This window comes from Lytechinus pictus, chromosome 7, assembly GCF_037042905.1.
Source record: "Lytechinus pictus isolate F3 Inbred chromosome 7, Lp3.0, whole genome shotgun sequence".
NCBI classification, from domain to species: Eukaryota; Metazoa; Echinodermata; class Echinoidea; order Temnopleuroida; family Toxopneustidae; genus Lytechinus; species Lytechinus pictus.
In genome coordinates, this window is record NC_087251.1 from 31,248,386 (window position 1) to 31,269,017 (window position 20,632).

The following is a 20,632-nucleotide window of genomic DNA, read 5'->3' on the forward strand; positions in this document are numbered from 1 at the left end:
GTTAACCTAACTTATTCATTCATATTATATTTTTATTTTGATTAAAAAAATACAATAAAAATGTACAATCATGTAAAACACAGGAATTTAAAGGATAACAACTCTTTAAAAAATGGTGAGTAAACCCCAAAAGCATGAAAAGCTTGTGAAACAGTTTCCCAGAATTATATTATGAAACATATAGCAGAATAAAGACTTCAAGATATGAACAAATCATGCAAAACAATTATGAACTAATTTAGTCTTCATGTTAATCATTTTAATGTTCGCTCAAGAACTAATGTACTTTTGTTATTTTTGTTTTGGGTCTGATTTATGCCTACTCTAGAAGAAAAATAATTATGTATATATATTTTTTTTTCATATACATTTCTTTTTTGGATATATTTATATACATATCACTTATAGATACATATTTACACTTACCTTCTTCTCTTAGTTTGTTTAATGCTTTATCATATATACTTATATGTCTTTTGCACATTATCAGTTGTTCCCCATTCCTTTTCTTTTTTTCCCCCCACTCTTATGCACCAGTTTATTAAGCCTTTCTTTGTAACCTGTTTGACCCACCTCTCACTAATTCTCTTGTTTTTCATCCCATTATCACTGTTTTGTTCCAGATCCTGTTTGATGTTGCCTGCCTCATTATTTTAATCCCTCTTGGCTTGAGGTCTTTTACTGGCCTTACTTACACTAACTTCCCTTTGTGTCTGCCTACTCCTTTTCTTTCATCCCCTTCACTAACCTGATTGGTCTTCTCTACTCACTAATGCCCCTTTTGTCTCCTTGTTTCTAGTGTTGCTGTAGCTTGTTTGTGGTCTATATTATGGTTGTTCCACTTTATATGTTTGTCATTTTGCCTCCGACGAAGATTCTGCTAGGATCGAAAGCTTAGGCCCCCTTTTTGACTTTCAAATTTACTCCATTGGCTCTCTTTTATTAGATAAGCAGTTTTCAGCAGCTTCTTTTTGCCATATATATATTTCTGGCGCTTCATACATATATCTCTACAAATTTACACGACAACAAAAAGAGATATGATTTTAGATGTCTTTTAAAACAATTGTATATGGGCTGGCAAACTGTTCCACAATTTGGAATCACAAAAAGTCAAAGCCAGCTTCCCCATTTTTGAAACTCTTGGAATGTTTAAGATTGAAGTGCCTTCTCTTAAATGAAATCTGTAACGTGGCTGGTGTGGTGGTTTCACTAAACTTCTGAGGTATTCGGATGCCAATTTTTGTGCTTATATGCAATCCATGCAATAAATGCTGTATTTTATTTCCAATACTTTGCTTTTTGTCAATTTTTGTTGTTGTAATGTCATTCCAAAATCTCAAAATGGCCAAAAGGATTTATGTCATTTTGTTTGTTAACACTTAAAATAAGCAAAGAACTCTGAAATCATACTTTAGATATCACTTATAATCCACAAGTATTTTTTTAAAAATCTTATAACACATAGACTGGTAAGTCAAGTTTGGCAATTCTACATTTCTAGGTTTTTTTCTGGAAACAGAGAACTATCACAATTTATCACTTTCCAGTTTAGTTGGGGAGTGTTTCATGAAAAAAATATTCAGTGATTTTCACCAACTAAATTGCTCTGAACCAATCAGATGTAAGGATTTGTTAGCTTATACTGAAAACAAAGAACTATCACAATTTATCACTTTTCCAGTTTACTTGGAGAATATTTCATGAAACAAATATTCAGTGATTTTCATCAATTATGAAAAGTTCCCGATATGAATAGATGAACATACCTTCTCAGGGAAGGTGTCAAAGGTCGTCCTGACAGGATCCCTGCAACCAAACCTAGACGACTTGAAACGTCTGATGATATCTTGAAGAGACGCAGTCACCATGAAGTATTCCTGCTTCAAACGCAACTCCTTACCTTCACAGACCTAACATAAAGGCAAAAAATTACATTTTTTATTTCAAGGGCTACTTTTCACAACTTACTACCCGAATATGCAACACTGGATAAGCTTTCAAATGACAACGAATTGGGATTTTCCAGGCTCTTTCTTTGGGGGTGAAATGGAACCATGCCCCCGTGTAATTTTTTCACTGCCAGCATAACAAACTCAGCCAATACAATTCAGGCAAAAGCTAAAAAAAAGGCCTTAATATCTCAATACCACCAAACCTGCTTTTAGTAACCACCTGTATAGAAGGATCGCCTGTCTTTAAAGAACACATAGTTGGTTTCCCTTGGATAGATTACCCCATAGAAATATGTATCAAAGGAACTTGCCTATAGAGACCAACTGATCTTTCACTGTAATTTGTTATAAACATCTAAATCTATCAACTAAAAACAAGTATTAACATACTATATAAATGACATAATTGTGCAATAGATATGTGCAATATATATATCATAAAATTACATTTAAAAATAGATAAAAAGGCATATTAAAAAGTTAAGATGAAACAAAATGAATTCTCACAATTTTATCAGCTTGTGATTTATAGATCAAGTTTCAAAGGTGATTTTATGTAGGACCATTAAAATTTTCATAGCAAGTTTAGAAAATTGTAAAATTAATGATGATATGAGGATCGGGGGGGGGGGGGGTGTTTCACAAAGAAATCAGTATGACTTAGAGTCGCACTTAAATTCCAAGTTGCACATGGTATAAAGGGCATTACCACACTGATCGAATTCATGCTAAGAGAATGCGCGCAACTGCATTTTAATCAATAAGGTTGCATGTAACATATTGTGTGCGCATTGGGACTTGAGCATAACTTAAGTCACACTTAACTCTGTGTCACACCCCACTGGAAGACTTACATTGTCATTAGGATAGAGTACACGGGTGATGTTTTCTGCTATATTCCTATCAAGTACAGCCTGAACATAGTCACCATCATTGACTACACAGAGGATAAAAAGAAATGAAAACGAAATCTGAAACCTTCTTAATTTCGTATACAATAAATATAAAACTTAATATATTTTAAACATTACTCCTATGTGTCTGTTAAAGACGATCCTAACATATCTTCTAATAAGAACCATCAGCACTTCAAAGAATTCTTCTAGCTTTGCACCCATTTACATTACATGTCTCGAGCATGGCAAATATCAGTATCGGATCCAGCCGGATGAGACAATTGGACCACTGTGCACAAACAATATGGCCTGTGAAATTTTATTGTGCCAAACCCTTGCCACTGAATATATTTATTGATAAATATTTCTCCAAATGATATTAGAGTGGAGTCAGGATTCTCAACCATATGGATACATGATTGATTGATTACTCAATTTGGTCATAAATTTTCTACATTGAAGGATTTCTGATGAGCTGAAACATCTAAATCGTCATTTAGGGCCTCAAATATACACTGTAAGCACAGGCTGCTTTTCAGAGGTCCTGGCTCATTCATATGTAGGCTATCTGGTTTTTTACTTTGTAACTTCTTGATTGTGTTTTGTTGGAATATAAATTGAAATGAATTAAATCTTCATCATATTCTATTCTAATATAACAAACTAAATGTCACAACAGATATATAGAAGCCACAATACTCCTTCAGTGTCAGTTATAATTTGTGTCAACATTGTAGACAGAATAACAACCAATATGAAGGTAAGAAGTTCTTGCAACTACAAAAAGAGATTCATTGAAAAATATAGTTAGCCTATTGAAATCATGCAATTACTGGACATCAATACTTACAGTAGGCCATATCAAAGCTATTCTTGGACTTGGCAGACCACAATCTCATGGTATTGACTGTATTGTTCTTGTACCCGGGTGTAGGGCTGTCATATGGCATGGCAAACACAACCTTAGGACAAAAGAAAGGCACATGTATGGAAATAAAATTGATTGGATAGATCATCAGGTGCTGCATTATATTCTACAACACATGCTCAAACAATATCTTTCAAACTAATAGCAAAATTTCTAAAACAAATACTGCAAACACTTCATTAAAATGAGTTGAATAAGACCTTACAAAGAATTTGAAATGATACTCCTCCCCTAACACTCATTTAGCATTCATGGGTGCCTCATTATTTCTGCCAATCAGTAACTAATAAATTTCTAATACCCATCAAAAGCCCAATTTTTCATGTAAAAAAGAACACTTGATCTTGCTATAAAAGAGATTAAGGACAAAATTTAAGGATTAAAACTATGTACTGAAGTGATGGGGAAGTTTCACATGTGTGCCATCACAGATCTTGTTCGCATTGTATGTTATTCGCATACAGCTCTCCAATATTAGTGAACCTACCTTTGTGTCAACCCATTTGACCTTGCCATTATGCGACTCGGTACGTCCATAGAAGTTGACCGGTATGGTGTACTCTGGCCTTGCTTTCTCCCACGGATTACCATATCTCAGCCAGTCATCGGGTTCCTCAATCTTCAAACAAGACATTAGAAGATTAGCATCAGAGGGGGATGTTTCATAAAAGTATATACTTTCACTCACAAATGTCGTTTATAGCACTGTAGCTTATGACACATACCGTATTTTCCGGTGTATTAACCGCACCTTTTTTCCCGCTTTATAATCTTAAAAAATCGGGTGCGGTTTATACAAAGAAACAACAAAATTTCATCAGAAAACTGACTGTGTTTCTTCAGTATTTTAGATTATTAAATGACCGAGAATTATTTAGAATATTTAATGTATAATTATATGTTGGTTACTGAAAATAGAGAGTATATTTTGCAGAATTTTCTTTTAAAATCTTCTTTGTAAAGGTTGTTTTATATTATTTATTTAATTACTATCAATTTAATAATGTTTTCCTAAAAATAACCTGATCGTTTTGTGATGAAAACTTTTTTTTCCAGCTAAAATTGCATGGAAAATGCGCTTCAATAGGCATGTAATCGTAATCGATCGTAATCGTAATCGGTTATTAAAAAAGGCAATAAATAATGTCCTTAATTCTTTATTTCTCTCTGTTTTCTCTCAATATTTAAAAAAAAAATCCCCTTTTTATACCATAATTTTGATATTCGAAAATGCCATTTTATGGTCTCCTTTTCGTTAAAAAAACCCTGGCTGCCTTGTAATGAAAACTTATTTTTTTACACCTAAAAAATGCATGGAAAATGCTTTACAATAGGCATCTAATCGTAATCGATCGTAATCGTAATTGGTTAGAAAACAGGCAATAAATAATGTCCTCTATTCTTCGTTTTTTTTACCTCAGTTTCTCTCAACATTTTTTTTTCTTTTTCCGTCTTTAGACTATACGTTTGATATACAATACTGCCATTTCATGGTCTTTTTTTTCTTTATTCTACAAAGAAATAGTTTATATTTGAAAAATAAAGTTAAAGAATAAAGTAACCATTTTTTAAAATACAAAAATTAGTAATATATGTTTTGGTCTTTTAATTAGTTGGTAGTGAAAATACCCCAAATGCCAACATCTCAATGTGCCAATTTTTTTTTTTTTTTTTTTTTTTTTTTTTTTTAGGCTCCCGATTTTGGGGGTGCGGTTAATACACGGCCGCGGTTTATATACCGAAAAATACGGTAGTCGATGAAAATCACTGATATTTATTTCATGAAAGGCTCCCCAGTTGTGGTAGCAAAAGACATAAAAACTGGGTTCCATGACATTTGCTCTGGCGACGATTACTCCGGTGAAAAATATGCACGTTAAGCAAAACATAAAATCTAACCTCTAGAACTAAATAAACCCTAAACTTTATCTTCACATAATTCTGAACCTAAAACTCTATTACAATCCTAACTCTAACCCTATGCCACCCAAGATATTTAGACCGGAGCAAGTGTCGCAGGAGCAAATCAAATGTCATGACACCAAAAACTGACCTTGGGCCCATTGAGGGAAGAGTTGCATTTAAATGCAAGTCAAAGAAATCAAGTGCAAGTCCCGAAAGCAAGTTTTTGAGTGGTTAAAAATCATGTTGCAACTCTTTCTGGAATGGGCCCCAGAGAATTAAAGTTGTCCAAAGATATTGTCCCTGTTAGAGGAGGGTGGTTGGATTCACTTCACACTCGTGACATTTACCCTTACCCCCTTCCTCCACTTTACCGGATTCAGTGCATCCTCCATCTATCTTCAACCCAACCCTCCATCCATCCTCAACCCAACCCTCCATCCATCCTCAACCCAACCCTCCATCCATCCTCAACCCAACCCTCCATCCATCCTCAACCCAACCCTCCATCCATCCTCAACCCAACCCTCCATCCATCCTCAACCCAACCCTCCATCCATCCTCAACCCAACCCTCCATCCATCCTCAACCCAACCCTCCATCCATCCTCAACCCAACCCTCCATCCATCCTCAACCCAACCCTCCATCCATCCTCAACCCAACCCTCCATCCATCCTCAACCCAACCCTCCATCCATCTTCAACCCAACCCTCCATCCATCCTCAACCCAACCCTCCATCCATCCTCAACCCAACCCTCCATCCATCTTCAACCCAACCCTCCATCCATCCTCAACCCAACCCTCCATCCATCCTCAACCCAACCCTCCATCCATCCTCAACCCAACCCTCCATCCATCCTCAACCCAACCCTCCATCCATCCTCAACCCAACCCTCCATCCATCCTCAACCCAACCCTCCATCCATCCTCAACCCAACCCTCCATCTATCTTCAACCCAACCCTCCATCCATCCTCAACCCAACCCTCCATCCATCCTCAACCCAACCCTCCATCCATCCTCAACCCAACCCTCCATCCATCCTCAACCCAACCCTCCATCCATCCTCAACCCAACCCTCCATCCATCTTCAACCCAACCCTCCATCCATCCTCAACCCAACCCTCCATCCATCCTCAACCCAACCCTCCATCCATCCTCAACCCAACCCTCCATCCATCCTCAACCCAACCCTCCATCCATCCTCAACCCAACCCTCCATCCATCCTCAACCCAACCCTCCATCCATCCTCAACCCAACCCTCCATCCATCCTCAACCCAACCCTCCATCCATCCTCAACCCAACCCTCCATCCATCCTCAACCCAACCCTCCATCCATCCTCAACCCAACCCTCCATCCATCCTCAACCCAACCCTCCATCCATCCTCAACCCAACCCTCCATCCATCCTCAACCCAACCCTCCATCTATCTTCAACCCAACCCTCCATCCATCCTCAACCCAACCCTCCATCCATCCTCAACCCAACCCTCCATCCATCCTCAACCCAACCCTCCATCCATCCTCAACCCAACCCTCCATCCATCCTCAACCCAACCCTCCATCCATCCTCAACCCAACCCTCCATCCATCCTCAACCCAACCCTCCATCTATCTTCAACCCAACCCTCCATCCATCCTCAACCCAACCCTCCATCCATCCTCAACCCAACCCTCCATCCATCCTCAACCCAACCCTCCATCCATCCTCAACCCAACCCTCCATCCATCCTCAACCCAACCCTCCATCCATCCTCAACCCAACCCTCCATCCATCCTCAACCCAACCCTCCATCCATCCTCAACCCAACCCTCCATCCATCCTCAACCCAACCCTCCATCCATCCTCAACCCAACCCTCCATCCATCCTCAACCCAACCCTCCATCCATCCTCAACCCAACCCTCCATCCATCCTCAACCCAACCCTCCATCCATCCTCAACCCAACCCTCCATCCATCCTCAACCCAACCCTCCATCTATCTTCAACCCAACCCTCCATCCATCCTCAACCCAACCCTCCATCCATCCTCAACCCAACCCTCCATCCATCCTCAACCCAACCCTCCTACCATCATACTGTCCATCTGACACAATTAAAAAAAAATAACTGAACAACTCTTAACATGAATGTTAATAAGTTTACAATATATACTGGTAATCAAATACTTAATTCATACTTAGGGTATGAAATAGATTTGCTTTTTGATAAAGTACATCAAAAACTACAAAGTAATTTCATCTGCCAACTAATGTTTCTGTGACAACAGAAATATACAGTACATGTACAAATGTGCATCCAATCACTTTCACTCAAAGCGAGAAAATCAATCATACAAAATATCTGATAGTGATATACATGTAGAGTAGCATCTCTAAAGAATGTATAAAAAATATTAACATTAAAAATTTACCTGGCGGCCATCTTTTATTTTCTGAGTGAAGATACCGTAGTCATAGCGTATACCATAACCATAGGCAGCCAAACCAAGTGTTGCCATGGAATCCAAGAAACATGCTGAAAGAAAAAAAAAGCATATACTCAAATCATTGGAATACTTTCTCTTTTTTTTTTTAACCATGAAGACAAAAAAATAATATCTAAAGAAGATGGTAATTTGGTATGGACCCAGAGTAAATTGTACAAATATATTTTTTTACATCAGTAGAGTATTTCATCAATATTTCTGACAACTTGTCAGGCTTTTTTCATGAAACACTCTAGGGGGTGGTGTTTCACAAAGAGTTATTAAAGTGTGACTAATGGGGTGTTGCAAGAAACTTGCGATCAATAGCAAGTCAATTTTTGGTCCCTAAATCAATCGTATGTCTTGCAATTCAATTCAATTGCAAATTAGTGATTGATTGATAATTTGCTCCTTGAAACAAGAAGTTTAATCTGATTTGCTACAGCTAAGGTTGACCTATCAGTTGTAAATTTGCAACTGAATATTTGCAATTCTCGCTACCCCAAATAGGAACAAAAATCTCATAATGCGCGAGACGAGATAATTTTCACTCCGTCGGGTCGTCATCACCACTTCCGGTTCAGAGTCATGCATGCTCGCGCGAGGTTCGCGATACTGAGTTTTCCGCCACGCTGAAATCGATGCCAATCAGCGTAATATGTACAGATTATAATACTTTTTATTTAATTTGGTCAGTTTTGATTCCATTTGAATTATAAATAAAATTAGAAAATATATTTCACGTGAAAATAATTTTTATTCATGTTTTTATTTGGTAATAAAAAAATAAAACAAAAAATGAATATCTTAAAATTTTGCATTTAGCGACCCGCCTGACATCACGATCGTATTCGACTAGACGCTAAATATATACACTATGTACAGCATTCATTGCGTTCAATTTTTCGTCGACCACAAAATGGATAAAAAATCAGTTTCGGAACTTAAAAAAATCTTAACTGACAGAGGAATACCGTGCAATGGAAAGCGTCGGGCAGAATTAGTGACTTTAGCAGAAAAGGCCGTTAAACTGTATCGTGAAAGAGAGGGTTGTGATCATGAACTTTCCAAGCGAAAGCGAAGTTGTGTTGTTGTGGACGACGGCACTGTTGGTCTGAATGGCAAAACAGTGCATTGGACTTCCGAACAGGAAGTTGTAATACCGAAAAGCTATCCCATTATGCAATGCGCGTTACAGGGATTTTTTCCCGGATCTCGGCGAAACCGCTATTTGGGGTAGCGACAATTGATCGCAAATATTTTCTTGCAACACCCCGTTAGAGTCAGACTATGCAATGCGCAATCAATATGCAGAACTTGTGTGTCCTCTTGGCATGATCTTTTATACCACACGCAACTAGGCATTTAAGAGTGACTCATACTTAACTTAAGTGTGACCCATACTTACTTAACTGTAAGTCATACTTAACTCTTTGTGAAATACCCCACAGAACACCTTTTTTTGGTAACATGGGTCCATTTCTTTTGCCGATAATACACACTTTAAGCTTGTACAATTGTCTTTAAATCAAAATCAGCTTTAATGACTATTACAGATGAAGCGACTGAAAACTACAGCGGTACTTTATTTTTATACATGCACAATATGTTTTATTATTTTTTTGTTCAACATGTCTGGTGCATGTCATATGTATTTGAAATAAGAATAATTTAAAAAAATGCATTGAACATTACACAATTTCCCTTAAACAATGTTGATTATGATCTTATTACAATACCACAGCCGATCACTTATGTTTATTACCCTACAATATGAAATGCACTGATGTAGTTTACAAAATATTGTTGAAGAATGTAAATCCACTGTAATGTTATTACTGTACATGCACCTTATTCATAATTACAGTATCATAATCAAATAACTTTGACATTTCATATTCAAGCAGACTTCATGTACTGTAGTTGAAACTCTCAATTTCTCTCTTAAATTTCTATAAAATAATGTACACACAATACAGGTATATATTAAACATGATTTTTTTTTAAACAGAAAATCAGTTATCATCTTGTACTATTTAACAACAAGAAACTCTGTTTCTTTTTTGTTGTACATGAAAATCCAGCATGAACATAATTTCTCTACAGGGTAGTTGTCAATAAATGGCGAACCCATTTTAATCACTCCTGCAGAAATGGATACATGTGTGTGCCAAGACATCATTGACCTTTTCAAGTGAGAAACTTGACCCGACCATGGATCCTGTTTAGCTCACTTCTTAGACTAGTCCAAATGCCAAAATGCAGTGTTTATATCATTTGACCAACAGACACTTCAAATGTTGATTTTATATTGGAGTAGCAGGAAATAACATCAACTTGTCTTTTCCAAGTGAAATCCCCCCCCCCCAAGAAAAAAATATTGTGAACTGATTCATATCCAGGTTCCTTACGGCATGGTGAGTGGAGTGGATTCTGGATTGGCATTTTGATCAGTACAGTATACACGGGTTTAGCACGTGCATAATGGTGTCATGCCCTTGCCCTTGTCATAATGTCATGTCATAATGCTTAAAAATGTAAACTAGGCCTTAATGGGGAAAAAATATCCTGAATGCCCTTATCGAGCAATGGTCCCGATCTTTGTTTAAATTGTAGCTGAAGTTTCAATTAATACATGTAGATAGATAACAAGTGAATATACCCAAATAAATTCTTTTTTAACATATAAGTAAATGTTTCTTGTAAGAACCAAAAAAAAAAAGGATATACATGGGACATAAAACCTGCTCTTTGCTTTTTCTCAGGTCATGTATCACCTTCAAACTTTGAAATATCACTCACTCATGTTCATGAGCCTTTGCTTTAATAATAGGAAAGTGACACCAGTTGGAGTGTAAACGGGGTGATAAGTATACAGGGTGATAAGTATACATGCCTACATAATTGAGACATTTGCAGGCATCGAGCATCAAGTTACTGAAATTAAAGGACCAGCAAACGTTTGCAGCACAGGAATCTATGTACACTACAGGCTATATAAAATGTATCCAACCTGACATTTAAAAAAATATGCAAAATAATTATATAATTCATTTACACTACACTATGTCATTGAAGCAAAATTCTGTAAATGGAAGAAGGAAGTGAACAGCAAGTCAGTGGAAATATGAGTAAATTATATGTGTAAAAAAAACATTAAAATGTCATGAATTTTGAAAATTTGTTAATCAAAACATTTTAGATTTTCTAATAACTAAAAATGGAGTAAGCATATTAGTTATGGCTTAAAGTTAAAGGGGTACCCTAGGTTGAAAATAATATGATTTGATCAGATAAAGAAAAATCAGACAAACATTACACTTAAAATTTGATGAACATTGGACAAGGAATAAAGTTTTGAGATGTTTTGAACATTTGCATTGAGAGAAGATACATTCATGAATATTTAATGAGCAAATTGATGATGTCATATCCCCACTTTAAGTCCAAGAATTATAAAACTTGGACTGACAAATGATCGAATGCATTATATATTCATTGCTGCAACTTATTTTATTATAAGGGAGACATAGGCCTATACATTGTAAGTCTCATACACAAATAGTATGAAAAAACTTGATGAACATTGGACAAGGAATAACAAAGTTTTTAAGATATTTTGAAGATTTGCATTATTTCGGTGAAACAATGAGATACATGTACATTCCTAAATATTTAATGAGCAAATGGATGATGTCATATCCCCACTATGGCCTGAATTCACAAAGGTGGTTTTGAAAACCAACGGTTGAGTCCATGGTTTATGCAGATTTCCTGTATAAATTACGCTTAATTTAGCGCGTATCGGGCGCGTGTATAAAAATGTCAAATTCTGATGCGTGCTTTTGTCAGTGCGCCAAATTGACGCCTGTTACCATGGTTAGGTACGCTATTTTATTCATGAGTCCACTGTAAAAGAGTGAACTCATGAATAAAATAGCGTATCTAACCATGGTAACAGGCGTCAATTTGGCGCACTGTGACAAAAGCGCGCATCAGAATTTGACATTTTTATACACGCGCCAGATACGCGCTAAATTAAGCGCAATTTATACAGGAAATCTGCATAAACCATGGACTCAACCGTGGGTTTTCAAAACCACCTTTGTGAATTCGAGCCTTTAAGTCCAAGAATGATAAAACTTGGATTGACAAATGATCGAATGCATATAGATATTCATTGCTGCAACTTATTTCATTATAAGGGAAACATATATGTCTCATACACAAATAGTATGAAAATATGAAGTAGTTCATGTCATAACGTAAGAAAAGGGGAAAGTGGGGCATGACATCATCAGTTCACCTATTAAATATTCAAGATGACGTGCATATACATGCAACCGTCTTCACAAATATTGTCAAACTTTCAAATCTAAAAACTTTGTTATAATTTCTTACTAGATTTTGATGAAATTTTCAGCATTTTGCTTGGTGAATTTTACTATATTTATTAACTATTTAGAAATAATTATCCCGGGGGGGATGGGGGGATATATCCCCCCCACTTTTCGAGGAGGGGGGGATGGCCTGTACAAACATCCCCCTCACTTTTTACGAAAGAAATGAAAAAAAAATCACAAGAGATAATTGTTTTATTGGTGAAAAATCCTTCCTAAAATACCGCTTAACAAATAAAACAATATTATTGAATTATAAAATGCAAATAAAGAGCCAGTTCACCATTTCCAAACGAAATACTTATGTCCTTATTATATCATTGAAGAGAAACCCCCGTTTCTTCCAATTCATCAATGTTGGGGTCTTTGGGAAGGGATTAAGATGGAATGTCAAATTTTTTTAAATGTAATCTCTAATAAAACCATTAAACCATCATGGGGTAAAAAAGATAATAATATTGGAGGGGTATTTGCCATATGGACATACAGTGGCGTAACTACGGGGGGCATGGGGGGCACATCCCCCCCATCGGCTGACAAAAAAAAAAAAACGGGGAAAGGGGAAAAGGAGAAAAGAGGGAGAAAGGAAGAGAAACGTAGTGGGAAAGAAGAAAAGATTATTTATTATAATGTTATATATTATAATTATGTTATGTTACATTACATAAGAAACATATTTATCATAACTTTATGAAACATAATTTGCCCAGGGCCTACGTCGTCATTGTTCCTGGTGCTCGCATTGTCTGTTTAACGTGATATATATTCCTGTTGTACTAAAACATCCCGTTTTCAAGTCAATATAAACCAAATATATTTCCTAGCACTTGAGTTATCATTGTTTTATGTAGTGACATATATGCTTCTTTTTCACGACTCAAAAAGTGATTGCCCCATGTTAAGGTCTTCGTATATATATGAAACATTTCCTGTCCGTGATTACGTTCGCATTAGTGGATTGGTGAGATATGTCTGCTTTTCATTAAAATTCCTAAAATCAGTCCTTAAAATGTCCCTTCTGATCTGAATATCAAAAAATTTTAGCTCGCGCTTCACGCTCACATCATTTGGTTAATGAAATACGTATGGTCCTAGTTAATTCTTACAAAAAAAACCTTAGAATGCCCCACTTCAGGTCTGAATTATCTAAATTTTCAGCTCGCGCTTCGCGCTCGCATTGTTTAGCGAGACAGATACCTATCATGATTACACAAATTTGATTATAATGTCCCTTTTTAGGTGTGAATATAAAAAAATTTCAGCTCGTCAGTGAGATACATATCAGTTTAATGACATTGTCCTTAAAATATCTCTATTAGGTCAGTATAACTGGCAACTGAGCGCGCTCACTAGCGCACTCACTCAGTGATTCCAAATTTTTGCTGGTGCCCCCCCCATGCCGTGACCCACGGTACGCCACTGTGGACATATCAATGGCAATTCCTTGCATATCTAAAAACATGATTGCAAAAAAAAATGCCAAAATATTTCAGTCATCCCCCCCCCCACCCATCAACACGGATTTACGCCAGTGGTGTTAACATACTGTAAAGTTATAGTTTCATGAGCTAATTTTAATGCCTTGAATTGTATGTCCATGGAGAGTAATATCATAGAATGACAATCTTATCTCATGTTTGGAAACAATATCCAATCCACTAGATTCATCCAATTGTGAATTTTACAATACTTTCTGGTGAGAATAGATATTCTTTCTCAGAATCTATATTTGTTAAACCCATCAAGTGTCAATCAATTTGTTGTTGGCTCCTCTTTTTCAGTAAATATAAAAGCTAGTTGATCTATATATACATATTCCGTCTTTGACTTGAGTTTTGCAATTATATGCACACAAAGCCATGTAGTGATACCATCACTAATATGTTATGGATTTAATCTACAACATTGCGGTTGATGACCCAAATTACAATACAAGAACTTCTATACAAAGTACATACATACATGTATGAAGATTGGTGCTGGGAAATTTCTTTATCCCTTTTTTATCACGATTTTATTGTTAAAAACAAGTGGAACGCCTCTGGCAGTCTCGCCTGCATTACGCAATTTAATATAGCAGCAGTGCTAACTTTGAAAACTACTATAAAATAATCATTCACAAAAACACCATTCATATAATGACATAATACCACGTTCATTGACCATAAATGACATTTGAACGGAGACTTAAGACTGTCAACTACACCCATGTCCACATTTCATTCACTCTATCCATAAACTTTCAAAGTTATGATGGCACTTCAACAATTACCCCAACATGGCCTAAGTTTATTGACCTTAACTGACCTTTGACTTGGTTTTGTGACCTGAAACTCACAGGGGATGTTCAGTGATGCTTGATTACTCTTATATCCCAAGTTTTATGAACTAGATCCATAAACTTTCAGAGTTAGGACGGTAATTCAACAAATACCCCCAACACGGCCAAAGTTAATTGACCTTTAATGACCTTTGACCATGGTCATGTGACCTGAAACTCGCACAGAATATTCAGTGGTACTTGATTAACCTAATGTCCAAGTTTCATGAACTAAATCCATAAATTTTCAAAGTTATGATGGTAATTCAACAAATACCCCCAACTTGGCCAAAGTTCATTGACCCTAAATGACCTTTGACCTTGGTCATATGACCTGAAACTCAGGCAGGATGTTCACTAATACTTGATTAACCTTATGTCCAAGTTTCATGGACTAGATCCATAAATTTTCAAAGTTATGATAGTAATTCAACAAATACCCCCAACTTGACCAAAGTTCATTGACCCTAAATGACCTTTGACCTTGGTCATGTGACCTGAAACTCAGGCAGGATGTTCAGTAATACTTGATTAACCTTATGCACAAGTTTCATGAACTAGGTCCATATACTTTCTAAGTTATGATGTCATTTCAAAATCTTAACCTTCGGTTAAGATTTTGAAAATAATTTTCCCAACATGGTCTAAGTTCATTGACCCTAAATGACCTTTGACCTTGGTCATGTGACCTGAAACTCAGGCAGGATGTTCAGTAATACTTGATTAACATTATGTCCAAGTTTCATGAACTAGGTCCATATACTTTCTAAGTTATGATGTCATTTCAAAACCTTAACCTTAGGTTAAGATTTGATGTTGACGCCGCCGCCGCCGTCGGAAAAGCGGCGCCTATAGTCTCGCTCTGCTATGCAGGCGAGACAATACATGGCAGTCGGCAGAACATACATTTTCAAAAACATACAGAATATTATCTTTTATAAATAGCAAAAAAAAAATTGTATCTTGGGTCTATTCTTTGAAAATTATATCTATATCAGGGCCTCTTGCAAACTTAATTTTGCAATCCAATGGTAACTTCCCTGAAATCCTTGATTCTGATTGATTGATTGATTAGTATTGTTACCATGGTATACCATTGAATGGCTAAACTTACTATGATAGTAACTTTTATTGAAACGGGACCCTGAATTCAATAGGATTCATACTAACCTGCCAGTCGACCCAAACCACCGTTTCCAAGACCAGCATCCTCCTCCAGCTCTTCCAACTCCTCAATATTCAGACCAAGCTATTACATAAGAAAGAACAAATGAAAAAATGATGAAATTAAAAATAATTTATTCATTTAAAAGTTAACTGTGAATAATAGATGCATAACTGACTGACTTCATACAAAGGTAAGTTTATTCACGACAGGATGGCCAATGACAGTTGAGATGGCATTTCCGATGGGGTCCTTCAAATAAACATAAAAATTAAGAGTTAATACTGAAATGGATTGAAATGAAATCAACCATTTTTGGTGACTTAATTCTGATACTGCTGTATTAAAAGGATAGGAAGAATAACACATTATGTAAAAATAAAAATGAAAATGAAATAGCATAATAATTTTTTTTATTCTTTACAGTTTTGTACATTATACAAGAAATTCATAAGAGTCTTTCAAATACTACAGGCAATTTTTCTTGGGATTAATTTTAAAGATTTTTTTCATAGCTGACTGACTACAATCAGAGAGCTTTTCATTATGTTTATTCTTTTCCCTGCTTTATTAAAGTACATACATGTATATGACTATATCTCATATATAATGAAAAGAAATTTAAGTCCATGGTTTCCAACATTATCCAATCATATACAAGGAAACATGAAATGTAAAGAATATAAAAGGCATGTTATGTTTATTCATATTTTCGTATCATATTTCCAGATTGATCAGCATGCTCTTTTTTTCCAACATGGAAGTACAAAATGTAAATGTACAGTACAGTCACAATTGGAAATGTAGATGTCCGATAATAGATCTGTCTCAAATGTAATGTCATCTACATACACATATCAAACCCACTAAAAATGCATGCACTCATACTGTATGAAATCTGAATACTTAAAGGTAAAGTCCACCCCAGTCTCCTCATTTGCATAAAAACAGGATGTGCATATATACACTATAACTGTTTTGTGAAATTAAGCATAACTTTACATGTCCTAACTTTCTATATTTTACATCAAATTTTGATGAAATTTTCAGTGTTACGCTTGTTGGGTTTTTCTCTTTTTATTCAAATCAACTATTTGTTGGGGTGGACTTGTCCTTTAAAGAAGTACACTGGTGTTCATTCAGACTTTGCACTAACCTCAGACAAGACAAAGCACAAGAAAGGAAAATAAGTTGGTGTACGATCAAACAAAAATGGGAAAGCAAATGTTGACTGACTACAATCACTTAGCTAGTGATTGTCTACATGTATATTTCATCTTTTTCTATCAAAACACCAATGTCAAAGTACCCACATGTAGAATGAAAAATAAATGTTACAAGGGGCTCGTTTGTGCATGAGCTTTTGCCAATTGGGTGCAACTGCAATCATCCCTAGACATTCCATGCACTTTCCTGCAATTATGTTAGAACATCCCATTTATCCCTGTAAATTGTCTTTGAAGTATTTTACAGGGCAATTAGTAGGTACAAAAATGAATCTCAATACTGCAAACTACATTTTCAATTGAATTTTAAGATTGTCAATTAACATAAATCTTGTAGAGAAATTTCTCCTTAATACCAGAGCTATACCTGCGAAAAATGTGAATGCACACATATCCTGAATAAATGACAGAAAATGAGGACATACATGTATTTATTTATTTATACAATTGATGTCAACAGCCTGGAAGACTTCATCAATTAATGAATATAAGAAGTCACCCGCCAGGCCTTGATCCTGTTGAAATCATACAGGGTATAGTATATCACGTTGATAATAAGCAAGAACGACCGGACGCACACTCGCACAGTCACATTTTAAATGATGGTATTCAGGGCATGAACCTGCTATTACAGGCATGTACATGTACTGTAGCTACGTGCAAGGATGGCAAAGGAGCTTCAAACTTGGTACATGTGTATACTGTAGCCAAGGTGCATCAAACACAGACACACAAGGAAGCGGGATAAAGAGTTCTGACTTCTGAGTTTAGCAAGGGAATGCTTCAAGGAGATTAAAATTGATGCGATTGAGAATGAGACTGCATGGGTCACCAGGGAATGAGCATTAAATTATCAGGTGAATTCTGAACAAAGATCAACCTTTCTGTTTTTGTCATAACTCACAAGCAGATCTATACAAAATAAAGATACAGTCAGAAGAAAGACTAAGAGATCATGGTATCGCCATCAATCAAGCTTCGTTATTTTTCTGATTAATGGTATAATTTCAAATCAACTGATATCTCATTGGCTCAATGGAAACCAAAACCCAATTAGAGTATCAACCCCAGGAAAGAGTAGAATACTGTAAGGGTGTGTTCAATTTAAATTTTAAATTTCAACAGCAACATAAATCGTGATTGGAAATGCAATTACAAATCAAAGAAAACACAAGCATGATCAGGGGTGCACTGTTCAGTTTCGAAAATTATAAAGCTGATATGTCGGTTATACCCTCTCGTTAATGCAGCTTACTGCGGAGTTTGACCCATCACAAGAAAGGCCAATTCCAGCACATGCTCTTGTAGGCTTCCACTGCGAGAGCAAATAAGACGTTTCAACAAGACTCAATCGCATTCAGCATTGCATTCCCGATGCTGAAGGTTGTAAAATTTGGGCTGATTGCATTTCCACATGTATGTTTTTCGGCGTTAAAACTTTCCTATGAATTGTGATCTGAAAGACGTTTAAAGACCAGGAATGGGGGACACAGAACACACCCTTTTGTTTCTGATTGTGTATATCCATGATGAAGCAATTGTCATGGGAAAACATAATTCACACCACATATGTTGATGTCAGGCAAAAATAATCAGAATTATGTAAAATTAAGAAAGAAATCTGAAAATTTGTGTACAAAATAAATGGAGAATTGTCCACGAAATCAACTACTTTGAAGTATGTTTGCCAATTTGGGATCCCCATGCATGATGCAAATTGCAAAGGCTTTTTAAACAACCAAAACTCTATTTTATCTTATAACCGATTTAGATGAAACATGTTGTCAATTGAGTAAGTCATTTAAACTTGGTTTTCTTTAAACTACATGAGTAAGAATGCATGTGAGCATAATCAAATCAAAGTCAAACTTTAGTATTCATGCATATTCACATGCACTTTGTTCAAATAAACTTTTCTCCCGGGTGGACTTGACATTAAATCAATTTATGTACTTTACAATGAAAGAATAACATTAAGAACTTTGAAAGAGTCATGTGAATTAAGAAGTATACAAGCTAGCATAGTTATACATCATCACATCTCCATCAACTGGTGACACCCAGTAATAAATGCAGTGGGTAAAAGGGCATGCAGGTGGATGAGGGTAACTAAATCTCCAAGGCAGTGGAAAGGGTCCACTCTACTCGTGAAGGACAGCTCACTTGAGCTGATCCAAGGGAACACTAAAGGCTTGTATTGAGTTGTTTTCCTTTCAATCAAGAAAGGTTCACCATGATTCGGTCAGCTCTTGAAATCTTCGGTGAGAAACAAGCCTTGGATAATATTAGGCCATGTACATACATGTACTAGATAACACATATCAAATCAGTTACATCTTTTTATCTCTGTCACACTTGGGAAATGGAGGTTGCTTCAATAGAAAAATTAACATGAATATGTGATTTAATTAATTGAAAAAACAAGGTTTTCATAAAATCTTAAAATGCACTTTTCTTCTTTTGACAGGTTGCATATGGATTCATATATTTCAGCACTTGACTGATCATGTCTGTTCTATGAATCAGGACATTTAAGACCTCATTTGTCTTGCCAATACTTAGACCTTTGCTGTATTCTATCTGGCAATAACAATGTTTTATTAAACAGACGGCTATAAAGCTAGGTAAACTCACCTGGTAAAGTGCCTCATCACATTGGCCCTGTATACCAAGATTGACCATGGTATTGGTCAAGGTACGTCCAATATAGTATTCCAATGAGAGGTAGTACACACGCTGAAAAGAGAAGGAAAAACTTGCTTTTTAGTATTAAGGCCTTTATTTGTACAACGAACAAAATTGACATTTTCATGAATTATAAATATATGTACACAGTTAATCATAGAGTATTTTACATTATTTTCTCAACGTTGTCTACATGTACATGACAATAGCAAAGCCACAATATGTTGTATTAATACTTTTAATCCCAACTGAGATTAATAAATATGGAGAGAATGATCTAATAGAATGTGGCCAATATTCTCAAAAGATTATTGTACCATGGTACAAAACCATGGATTATGCAGATTTTTTGTATTATTGTACTTCCCTTTAAGCGCCCTCTGCATTTAATTGGATTTTTATTTTTGTCCGCGATGAAATTCAAGTTTAATTATATACAAAATCTGCACAGTCCATAGTTTTTTTAAAAACCTCTTTGGAGAATACACGCCTGTACTTGTATGTTTTAAATCATCATTTAAAATAAAAGCCTATAAGATTAGCAGCAACCTGAATGGTAAAGTAATAAGCAAACCCCTTCATTATTATCACATACATGTATACCGGTAATATCACTCAATTTTTAACTTTTGTCAACTAAAGCAGAAATTGCACTGTGTTCTTACAGAAAGGCATCTATGTAAC

At 35.9% G+C, this 20,632-nt stretch overlaps 1 protein-coding gene across 1 annotated transcript in view; it reads right to left on the reverse strand.

Moving 5' to 3' along the window:
- Window positions 1-19,996, reverse strand: part of LOC129265278 (glycogen phosphorylase-like) — a 36,565-nt gene extending 16,569 nt beyond the window's left edge. Inside the window, exons 1-7 of the mRNA XM_064102490.1 lie at window positions 19,898-19,996; window positions 16,043-16,121; window positions 8,099-8,202; window positions 4,267-4,398; window positions 3,702-3,813; window positions 2,810-2,892; window positions 1,770-1,913 (exon numbers count right to left, since the gene is read on the reverse strand). Coding sequence (XP_063958560.1) covers window positions 1,770-1,913; window positions 2,810-2,892; window positions 3,702-3,813; window positions 4,267-4,398; window positions 8,099-8,202; window positions 16,043-16,121; window positions 19,898-19,945 — 702 coding nt within the window. The 5' untranslated portion in view covers window positions 19,946-19,996. The remainder of the gene's footprint in view (window positions 1-1,769; window positions 1,914-2,809; window positions 2,893-3,701; window positions 3,814-4,266; window positions 4,399-8,098; window positions 8,203-16,042; window positions 16,122-19,897) is intronic.
- Window positions 19,997-20,632: the final 636 nt, after the last annotated feature.